At 63.2% G+C, this 10,718-nt stretch overlaps 1 protein-coding gene across 1 annotated transcript; it reads right to left on the reverse strand.

The window, feature by feature from the left end:
• Positions 1–117: 117 nt before the first annotated feature.
• AKNA (AT-hook transcription factor) lies at positions 118–7,074 on the reverse strand (the record flags this gene model as incomplete). Its single annotated transcript, XM_079544606.1, is given in 20 exon segments — positions 118–201; positions 203–323; positions 1,014–1,173; positions 1,254–1,364; positions 1,471–1,737; positions 1,859–1,953; positions 2,335–2,505; positions 2,814–2,937; positions 3,009–3,232; positions 3,347–3,453; positions 3,535–3,760; positions 3,845–4,018; positions 4,089–4,304; positions 4,410–4,513; positions 4,777–4,836; positions 4,904–5,061; positions 5,181–5,331; positions 5,563–5,637; positions 6,064–6,740; positions 6,858–7,074. Coding segments are annotated over 20 exon segments (3,522 nt in total).
• Between the last annotated feature and the right edge of the window lie 3,644 nt (positions 7,075–10,718).

Raw genomic sequence — 10,718 nt, forward strand, 5'->3', positions numbered from 1 at the left:
GGGAGATGCAGGACGGGTCCGGCTCGGTGCCCATTCCCACAGTATGGATGGGATGGGATGGGATGGGATGGGATGGGATGGGATGGGATGGGATGGGATGGGATGGGATGATCCTGTTCAGAAGAGGCAGGAGCTCCGCACTGCCCGTGCCCGGCCCAGCTCTGCTGCCAGCACCTGGCCCAGCCGTCTTGAGGTGACGCGGGGCACGGCGTGCTGCTGCCATTGCTGTGCTCAGAGAGAGATCCAGGTCCTCCTCCAGGTCTGAGAGCGGTGGGGAACGGGTGCGGTGTGGGGCTGAGGTAGGTGCGGTTGGAGGGCAGTACCTGGGGGGAGAGGGGGAAAGGGGAAAGGATAATGGTAGAAGGGAAAGAAGAAGGAAGAAGAGGGAGAAGAAGGAAGGAGGAGAAAGGGGAAAGGGGGAAAAGGGAAGGAAGGAAAAGGAAAAGGAAAAGGAAAAGAAAAGGAAAAGGAAAAGGAAAAGGAAAAGGAAAAGGAAAAAGGAAAAGGAAAAGAAAAGGAAAAGGAAAAGGAAAAGGAAAAGGAAAAGGAAAAGGAAAAGGAAAAGGAAAAGAAGGGGACGGGAGGGGAAGGGAGGGGGAGGGGAGGGGAGGGGAGGGGAGGGGAGGGGAGGGGAGGGGAGGGGAGGGGAGGGGAGGGGAGGAGAGGAGAGGAGAGGAGAGGAGAAAAAGTTAAAAAGAAAAAAGATGAAGAATGAAGAATAAAGAAAGAAAAAAAGGAAAGAAGAGAAAAAGACAGAAATTGAAAGAAGGACAAAGGAAAAAAATGAAGGAATTAAGAAAAATGGGGAAAAAAAGAAAAACAAAACAAAACAAAACAAAACAAAGAAAGAAGAAAAGATGAATGAAAGAACACGGGGTCATTGTACAGCTTTGCCCCCGGGGGGCTCTGCTTCCCCATCTCTATGACACTGTTTTAGGTCCCCCCAGCTCACCCTCACCCCCCATCCCCGGCTCAAGCTGATCCCCCCCCCCCCCATCGCTGAGCATCCTTACAGCAGTGAGGGCCCGTAAGGCACCACGGGGACGGGGGCGAGGTAGGCGACGGGAGGCCCCCCCGCCAGGTACCAACAGCCTGCGGGCTGCTCCGGCTGCACGGCCTGGGGGCGGCTGCGGGGCTCCGGCGGGGATTTGCCGTCCGATTTGCTGCGCTGGGCTGCGGGTGGGAGGCGGTGGGTGAGGTGGGTGCGATGTTCCCAGCTCCGTGCCACCTCCACCCCCTGAGGTATCACCCACCGTGCCCGGCTCTGTCCGTGTCACCGCGTGACGCCCGGCACGTTGGGCAGCTCTCGGGGGTCCCGGAGGTGTCGCTGCGCTGCGGCCGCGTGGCATCGACTGATGGGGCGCCTGCGGGGATGGGGAAGGAGGCGAGGGAGGGGGAAAGGCGTATGGAAACACGCACAGATGGAGCAAGCAGGAGCTCGGTGGGAAGCAGGAGGGACGCGATGCTCACCCGTCGTCGTCCCGTCGGGGTGGCAGCGGGGGCACGGCGCAGCGCTCGGCTCCCCACGGGGCGGCGCCACGCGGTAACGCGTCCCCCCGAACGCGGCGTCGGAGCCACCGTGTGCGTTACCCAGCGGGTCGGGCTCCCGGCGTTCAGCCGCCTGCTGTCCCCGCAGTGACACCGCACCCAGAGGGCTGCGAGGGCGTTTGTGCGCGGACGGCGCGGCTCGGGGACGGCTGTCACCGTGCGCACGCAGCGAGCGGTCCGACTGGGAGGCTGCAGGGAAAGAAGCGGCTCTGCACCTCGACCCGCAAGGATGCCGGCATCCCCGTGCCCCGCACCCGGTCCCCACCGCATCCTTTCTCTTTTTGGAGAGGTCCCGGCTGTTCCCACTCACTGAAGTCTGGCGGTGTCCCATCCCGTGGCAGCGATGCCCATCTGCCTCTGGGGCCGCCCGGGGTCATCCTGCCCCGTGAGGTGGGGCTGTGCTCCCTGCGGAGGGCACGGAGCCATTAGAGAAACCAGGACGTGGGGCACAGCACTACAGCAGGGCCCAGCCGGCAGCAGGGAGGCACAGGGAGATATCTGGGGTGTGCAACCCTCAGCGAGTTGCTGCCAAGGGATCCTACCCCAGTGTCATGGGAAAACCTTTGTGTACCCCCACTTGGGCTGGGAACGTGGACCCCCTCTGAGCCAACCCTGCTCAGGCTGAAGGAAAAAGGGCTAGGGGAAAAGGGGATGGGGCTAGGGAAAAGGGTTAGGGCTAAAGCTAGGGAAATGGGTTAGAGTTAGAGCTAGGAGAAGAGACAGGTGCTCCAGACCCCCCAACCCAGTGCTCTTATGGGACAATCTGGTCTCTGCTCGGCCACCTACCCCACGGGTGCTGCATTCCGGACGAAGGAAGCTCTGCTGGCTGCTGCCTGCCTCCTCCCCTTGGGGGTGTGGGGGGCTCTGCCCTCAGGGTAGCTGTGGGACCGGTGCAGGCTCTCCTCCAGCCGCAGGCGCAGTCGCCAAACCTCGTCCTGCAGCGCACGGATGGCCCGGCTGTAGGAACAGGACAGGGGACGATGGGGGGGACGATGAGGGGACACTGAGGAGCAGGGACAGCCCCAAGTCCCCCAACCCATCGCTGTGGGACACAGCTGGGGGCCCTTCCATACAAACCTATGCTGTTCAGGAGTGGGTGTACCCGCAGCCAGCACAGAGCTGGATCAGATCGCACACGTCATGAATTTGGCAGACTCAGCTCTCATCAGGAGCCACTATTCCCAGTCAGCTCCCCATCAAAAGGGACAACCTGCACTCTCAGGGACTCCCCCACACCCTGTGCTGGCAGGGCTGGGGACACTCACTCGCGCTCCATGCGGGATCCCAGCAGGTCACAGTGAGCTGGAGCTGGGGATGGCGAGGCGGGCGTCCCACCCGGGGGGTGCCCACTGGTGCAGCTCCTGTCTCCTCCTTCTGAGTCAGAGCGAGCTGGGGGGCAGAGATGGGGCAGTCAGTGGGGCAGCGTGGGGCACGGGCACAGCTGGGGGCCGGTAACTCACCATCATCACCCTCAGGTCCCAGCTCACTGCCCTGGCTGCCGGCCCAGCGCAGTGGAGAGCTGCCCGGCGAGGGAGTGCTGGGGGGCACGCTGTGGCCTGGGGGAGGGCCGTGCTCAGGGGCTGGGTAGGGACCCCTCAGCCCCTTCCTGGGGGGCAGCAGCGGAGCTTCCTTCTTCTGCGGATGGAGGGGAGCGGGGACAGGAGGTTCGAGCACGCCATGAGTCCTGAGGAAGGATGTGTCAGTGAGGCAGCCCCCACCTCCCACCCACTCCACCCCACTGCCTCTTCCCCCCCACTGCCCCACGGCACGGAGCAAGCTCGGGGTGCTGGTGCTGTACCCAGTGCCCAGTGGTCGATGCTGAGGGGTGCGTGCCAACAGGGACACCCGGCTGCTCTCCGAGCCCACGAAGCCACTGTCCGTCTCCGGTGACACCATGCGCTGCTCCTGTGAATGGAGTGGGACTGGGGCCACGTGTCCCCTCCCCAGGCACGGGGACGGCCTCAGGGAACCCCCCAAGCACCCCACCTGGTGGCAGGGCTTGAGGGCATGGCGCTGAGGGGCTGTGCTCCCCGTGCCACTGCTGCGGCGGGACGGGGCTGTGCGCGATGGCAAAGGTTCAGGGAATGCCAGCAGGAGCCTGGAGGTGGATGGTGGCAGCGGGGTGGTGACAGGGGACAGGTGGCCGTGGGTCCCCTGTGGGTGTGGGGGTTCGGTGTGGGGCAGTGGCACTGCTTTCCTCTGAGGGGGGGGCCTGTGGGGAGAAGAGTGAGAGTAAGTACCAGGCGTGCCATGGGGGCTGTTCACCCCGAATCCACCCAACTGCACCCACACTTACGAGGGGGAGGTCTCGAGGTCGGTGCCCTCCTCCAGTGACTGTGTCCCACTGAGGACCCCCCCTGGGCCGCCGTCCCCTGCCACGGTGCCACCAGCCTCCTCCAGCGCTGCGCTCCCCGTCAGGCTCAGCTGCTCCAGGCTCAGTGATGCCGGCAGCGATTTGAGGTGCTGGTACCTGGGGGGCGTGGGCAGGTTTTGGGATGCCCCCCCCCAGTGCCCTCCACCTCCCATTGAGGCACACTCACTGATGCAACAGATCCCCAAAGTCCTCCTCCGCTTGGAGCTGCTTGTGCCGTAAGGGTCGGGGCAGCCCCACCGCCACCACCTCGGTGTCCCCCGCTGTCTCCCCGGTGCTGGGGGGGCCCTCTGTCACCACAGGGCTCCCTGGTGCTGCCCGCTCCAGGCGCTCCTTCAGCTCCTCCAGGCGCATCCCCAGGCAGAAGATGTCCCCTTCCACTGTGCTGCAACACAGTGCCCATCACCAGGGGGGACGAGGGGCTGGGGCTGCTCCCATGCAGGGCTCAGAGCAGCACTGCAACCCCAGGGAATGCACAACCCGTGCTCACCGCTCCGGGTCGAAGTTCCCTGTGTCCCCAAGGCTCTGCTCTTCCCGTGCTTCCAGGTACGCCCGCTCCAGTGCATCCTGTGTATCCTGCAGCCTCTGGAACCGCTGCTGTGCAAAGGGAGCCCCCAAACCTCCCTGCAGTGACCCCACAGCACTGGGGCTGCACCCTTTGGGGTTAGGGATGCAGAAAGAGATAGGAGCTTGGGGGGACAGGATGGGAATGAAATGGGCCACTTTGGGAACAAGACAGGCCATTGGGGACAGGATGGGGCATCTAGTGTGGGATGGGGTCCCTAAGGATGAGATAGGGCACCTGGGAATGGGATGGGGCCTTTAGGGATGGGTTGGGGCACCACACAATGCTGTACCTGGAGCTGCTCCTGTGGCACAGAGCTCCCTGCTCGGATCCAGGCTTCAAAGGAATCCACCTGGGTGGGAGAGAAGGGGCTGAGCAGGGTTAGGAACCCCCTGCTGGGGGCTGTCCCCCCGACTTACCTGCGCTTGAAATTTGCGGGTCTGCTCTGCCAGTGTCTGTGTGAGCCGTGGCCCTGCACAGCAGCACGGCCCCACACATGTGGGGCAGCCCCCCAGGGGGGAGCGAGGAGAGCAGGGCTGGGATGCTGCCCCCCGCTCTGCTGGTTGTGGCGCTGGAGCTGCAATTGGACACAAAAGAGAAGCAGAGCTGGCGACCTCCAGCACCGCTTCCACTGCTATCGGGGCACCTGTGGGGCGGTTGGGTTTGGAGCAGGAGGTTTCCTGGAGCTCAGCTCACCTCCACCCACAGGGAGCTGCGGGTTTGGGGCTGTGCTGATGGCTGCGGCGCTGGCCCGTGGGATGCTGAAGGCCATCACCCTGCAGCCACCACTCATGGTGCCGGTGTGGGCGCTGCGGCTGGCACGCGGCGGGTCGGCATACAGGTTCACCTGGGGGCAGAGACAGCAGGCACTGCACCGGGGGCACCTGAACCCCATTGCAACAAGGCCGTGAGGGGTGTCCAGTTTGGAACCTGGAGCACTCGGCCTCAGTTTCCCCACCTGCGCAATGGGGGAAGCGCAGGAGGATAAAAGGATGCCCCAAGCCCTGCAGAGCACCGCATCTGTCCCCATCTCCCCCCCCACCCCTATATTTGGAGACATCCCCACATCCCTCCCCACCTTGGCCCCCAGCCTCAGCTGGTCAATGGTGTTTTCGGCCTCGGCGTACTTGGTCAGCAGCTTGTGGTAGTCATCCTGTGGGGGGCACACGTCACCATGTCATGGGGAGGGGAACTGTGGGGTGTACAGAGCTGCCACACCTGCACAGCTGGTGTGGATGTAGCCCTGCATGGGGGGGTGATGGGACCATCCCTCCCCTCCCAAGGGACAGAAGGGCATCAGGAGAATCCTGGGGAGGGGACAGGAGCATTCCTAGGGGGACATGAGCATCCTAAGCCACGGAAGGGGACAGGAACATCCCTTGGGGAAACAGGAGAAACCAAAGGTGGACAAGAGCATCACAGAGGAGACAAGGGCATCCCAAGGGGGACATGGGCATCCTGGGGTGGTAGGACAGGAGCAGCTCTACGTGTGGATATAAGCAACAACACGTGCATCCCTAGAAGGGGACATGACCATCCCACGGGGCATACAAACATCCCAGTCCAGCTCTGGGGTTACCTGCAGTTGCTGCACCAGCGCAGTGGCCTGCCTGGGGGAGCGGAGCTCCTGTGGCACTCCGGGGGGGGCAGAGGGTCGTGGCGGGGCCCCCTCCCCACTGCTCAGCAGCACCTCCCGGACGATTTCGGCGGGGGATTTGGGGACAAGGGGACCTCCGTGGGGCCTGGCACGGGCGGACAGGGCCCTGCTGGGTGGGGGGCGGTAGCTCTGCCCCACCTTCACCCGTGCTTCCACCTTGGAGAGGTCAGGCAGAGGGTGGTTGAGCCGCCCTCGGCCATATGGGCAAATGTCCGTGGGGTCCTTTGGCTTTTTGGTGTCGGTGTGATGCCGGGGGCTGGGGGACAGCCGACTGGGTTTGGGCTGCTGCAGGGTTTGGGAGCTCTGATTGGGGTCCCTGGCTTTGCCCCAGCCCCGGTGCTGGCGTGGGGGAGTCATGGGGACAGGACTGGAGTCCGAAGGCCCCGAGGTGCCGCCACCATCCGTGGTGGTACCCAGGACTTTCAGAGGGGTCTCAGCAGGGGGATCCCCATCGCTTTCTGTTCCCCAGGGCCCCTCTGGCCTCTCGTCCTCCTCAGAGCTGCCCTGTTCTTCTTCCTCCTCCTCCTCCTCTGTCAGATCCTGCTGTGCATACCAGCGTGGCTCTGCTGGGGACTCCACATCCAAGTCCTCGCCGTCCCCTGCAAAGCAGCACTGCCACCAATGTGTACCATCCCCCAGGCCCCCACCACCCAGGGACCCCCCCCCGGCGTGACGGTCCCTTCCCCAAGGGTTTAGGGGCAGCAGAGGATACTCACCCCATACTGGGCTTCCAGCTGCCTCCTGTCCCCACTCAGAGCCTGAGTCCTGTGGATCGCTGAGCTCCGCTGTGGCAGCCCCCAGCCCAATGACACCGTTCTCATCCATGTGCTTCTCAAAGTCTTCCTCCTCCTCCTCCTCCTCCTCCCAGCACTTGGGCTCCTGGCTGCCCAGCTCCGATTGAGTCCAGCGCAGCCAAGGTGAGGAGCTGCCCATGGCGTCCTGCGCTGTCCTTGTCACTTGTGCCACCCCATGGCACCGCAGCAGCTGGGGTCCTCCTCATCACCAGTGTGGCTCACATCGCTGCTTGCCATCCTGGGGGGAGGGAAGGAGGGTGCTAAACAGGCTCTGTTCAAGGGCGTCAATCCAAGCTGTGCCCCGATGTACCCCAGACAGTCACAAGCCCACAGTGGCAAGAACCAGGGCTGGGGGACAGGACGGGTGCCCTGCGAGCGGGATCTGCCCTTCAGAGCTGTGTCCCCAGGGTTCCCATAGCAGCAGCTCCAGGGACAAAACACAGCCATGGGGCGGGGACAGAGCGCTGCAGGGTTATTGTGCTGAATGGCGCTGAGCCACTGATCCCGAGGGCTCCACAGCCCCCAGCCCACCTCCACGCACCCCCAGGATGTCACCACACGGCCACCAGCACGGCACAGAGAGAAGGTCTTTCAAGAGGATCACAAGGCACAGCAAGGACCTGGCACCACCGATGGGCACCAGAAATCGACCCCCTTTGAGAACTGGGATACAGCTGACACAGCGAAGGCGGTCTGACAGCAGCCCTTTTCTCCCCCCCCCTTCCCTCCACCCGAGCCGTCGCTGCTGATTAACATGACAACAGTGATGGCACCGTGCCCCCACGCATGCAATGAGTGCAGGGTTCTCAGCCCCACACCTCCATCCTGAGGGGGGGATGTGGGGCAGAGCTCATCCCACCCTGCATCACTCCCACCCCAGGCACATCTGGGGCAGCCCCAGTGGCACACAGAAGTGGAGGGGGGGGTTCAGAGGCTTGAATGTTCCCCCGCTGATGTTTTGCATTTCTCTTCAGCTCCAAGTGCAAAACCCGAGCATTCCAAGAGCAAGGGTAAAAACCACACATTTGGGATTGTTTTGCTTTGTGGTTTCTGAGCGCACAGCTACGTTGGGTTATTCTTTCAGGCCTTCTTACGCCACCGTAAGAGCAAGCAGCTCATTTAGAGGAGAAAAAGCAAAAAAAAAAATCAAAGGAAAAGAAAAAAAAAAGAAAAAAGGATTTTTCCCTCTTGCCATCATGCCATTTCAGTGGAGGGGCTTTCAGGAAAAGTGACAGATGTGGCAGAACCTTGCTGCATGGGGATACTGCAGGTGATGCACAGCTCTCCCAAGTAAAGGCTGAGCCCACACAGCAGCAGCACTGGGGGTCAGCCATCCACTTCCCCCCCCCAGAATCTCACTGTGCAGGGTTCTGGGGATCCCTGCCCCCCCCAGGGCTGATGCTGGAGCACAGCTGTAGAGCTTGGGGCCGCTTTCCCTTCTCCATGCCAGGATCTGAAATTGGATGCATCCCAACCCCACCAGGGACCGGAGCCAAAATTGCTCTTTAGTCACATTGAGAAGATGCAGAGCCCAAAGCATCCCTGGGAGCACAGACATGGGGAAGAGCCTTGCGGTGGGGAGAGCTGCCCTGCTGGGGCAGCATATAGGGAAAAGCTTCGTGCTGCTTCCACTAGGGCTGCTGGGGCCCTGCTGGAGGGTTTGGAGTGTGCTCTGTGCCCACAGTGCCTGGGGGAAGCAGAGCGGGGCGGTGGGAGAACTGTATGCACCTCTGATGTTGGGCAGCTCTGCTGCATGCAGGTCTCACCCCAACAGTGGGATTTAAGTAGGGATTTGCAGCTCTGGGGCTGTGGTGTGGATTAGAGGCTTTTCCTGCAGCATGCAGGTGCTGCAGGATTGTGGCCATCCCCAGGGCACCACTTGGGGACCTCCAGATACACCCTGGGCCAAATACCTCCACCACTGGGCCATGCTGAGGTTTCAATAGCAGCCGGGAGCTGTGCAAGCTCTGCTCCGCGTGCCGCTAATTACACACTAACGGGCTGGATTAATTACCCTGCTGAGAGCACGACAGGGTGTGCCACATCTTGGTGACAGCCATGGGGACAGAGCAGGGAGACTCCCACCTCCACCAACCCTGCAGAGTGCCATCCATGGAGCAGTGGGGAGCAAGCATCATTACAGGGGGGGTCACTCAGCTCCCTCAGCCCCAGCTGCAGCCGAGGCCTTTCAGAACGGGTTCCCGGACCACGAAGCAGCATTCACGCCTCGGTGAACTGCAGGAACACTGCTCAGCGCTCCGACAGCCCCGCGGGGCTCAAAGCCGCGGGGGAGGGAGGTTGGAGGCTCAGTCCCGGCTGCTGCCTGCAGGGAGCGGGTTTCGGGGTAGAGCGGCTTTTTGTCTTGAACACGTTTGCACTCAAACCACTTTTTGGGGTAAGAGGGAAAGGGGGGTCATGCAGGCCAAAGGAACGCTGCTGTGCCTCAGGCTCGGCAGGGGACACCGGCAGCTCAGCGGGCACTCGTTCCCGGTTCGTAAAAACGACGGGGAAAACAGCAAGAAAAGGCATGAGGGATCCCGCGGCGCTGCCTGATCGAAACCCCCCCCCCCCCGTGTCTCCCACCGGCCCCAGTGGGACAGCAAAGCTCCCACATCCCGATCCTTAGAGCTGCGGGTCCCTTTGGGGACGAACCCCAACGCAGCGGGGTGGGCGCGGTGACAGCCACGGCTGGGCGATAGCGATCGCCGTGCGACCCGCAGCCCGGGGTGGGATGGGGATGGAGGGCGATGCCCGCCGCCGTCGGGCCGGGCGCGGGGCAGCGCTGCTCGGGGCGGCCCGGAGATGTCACAACCCCAGCGGGACCGCAGCCGGGTGAGCTCAGCGCCTTCCTCGAAACCAGGAACTTGAAGCTGCCGGCGGCCCCCGCCACTTCCTCGCCGCAACAGCAGCGGCAGCAGCGGCAGCCCCCGCTCCCCCCTTCCTCCTTCCCTCCCTCCTTCCCTCCCTCCCGCGGCCGACCCACGGACGCACCCGAACCCCTTCCGGACGCACAGCTCATGCAGTACCGCTGCTCGGAGCTCCATCACGACTCCGGATCTCCGGCCGCCTCCCACCGCAAAACCTCTCCAGGATGGGGGCCCTTGGGGCCGTGCCCCCCCTTCCGTACAGGGAGGAGCGGCGCTGCGCGGCGTTGGCCCCGCTCCCAGTGCCTGCCCAGCTCCGGGCCGCACTCCATCCCCCCACCCTCCTCCCTTCCCATCACAGTTCCATCCCCTCCACTCACTTGTAGGCACGATCCTCCCCCCCCCAGCCCCTCTCCGTTCCGCTCCCGGCCCCGCTGCACAAAGCGCGGCCCGAGCCGGGGTGGGCGTGGCCTCGCGTTCATCCCCGGCCCCGCTTCATTCCTCCAATCGCAGTGCGCCGTCAGAGCTCGTTAGCATAAAGATCGCTCTTTGCTTTCATTTGCATAGCCTGGGCGAGACGGCCAATGGGAGCGCGGAAAGTGTTGCTCATCATCATAATTTATGCAGCGCGGGCACCCCCTGGCGGCCGCCGCGCCGCGCCGCGCCCCATAGGCACCCCAATACCGCCCTATAGCCGCCCGTTTATTGAAAAACTAAAGCCAAGCTCTGTGTATAAATACAATGACAGCGGCAGCAAGTCACAAGGCGTCCGGCTGCTCTCTGCGTGTTCACCTTTCCACCTCCTCCCCCTCACCTGGCACCAGAATGACCGCGGGGGACACAGGGATAGTTCCCCCCCCCCCCCCCCCCCCCGGGCATAGGGCACCCCTGCCCCAAAATGGGTGCGAGTCTGTCCGTT

Source organism: Tetrao urogallus, assembly GCF_951394365.1.
Source record: "Tetrao urogallus genome assembly, chromosome: 19".
NCBI classification, from domain to species: Eukaryota; Metazoa; Chordata; class Aves; order Galliformes; family Phasianidae; genus Tetrao; species Tetrao urogallus.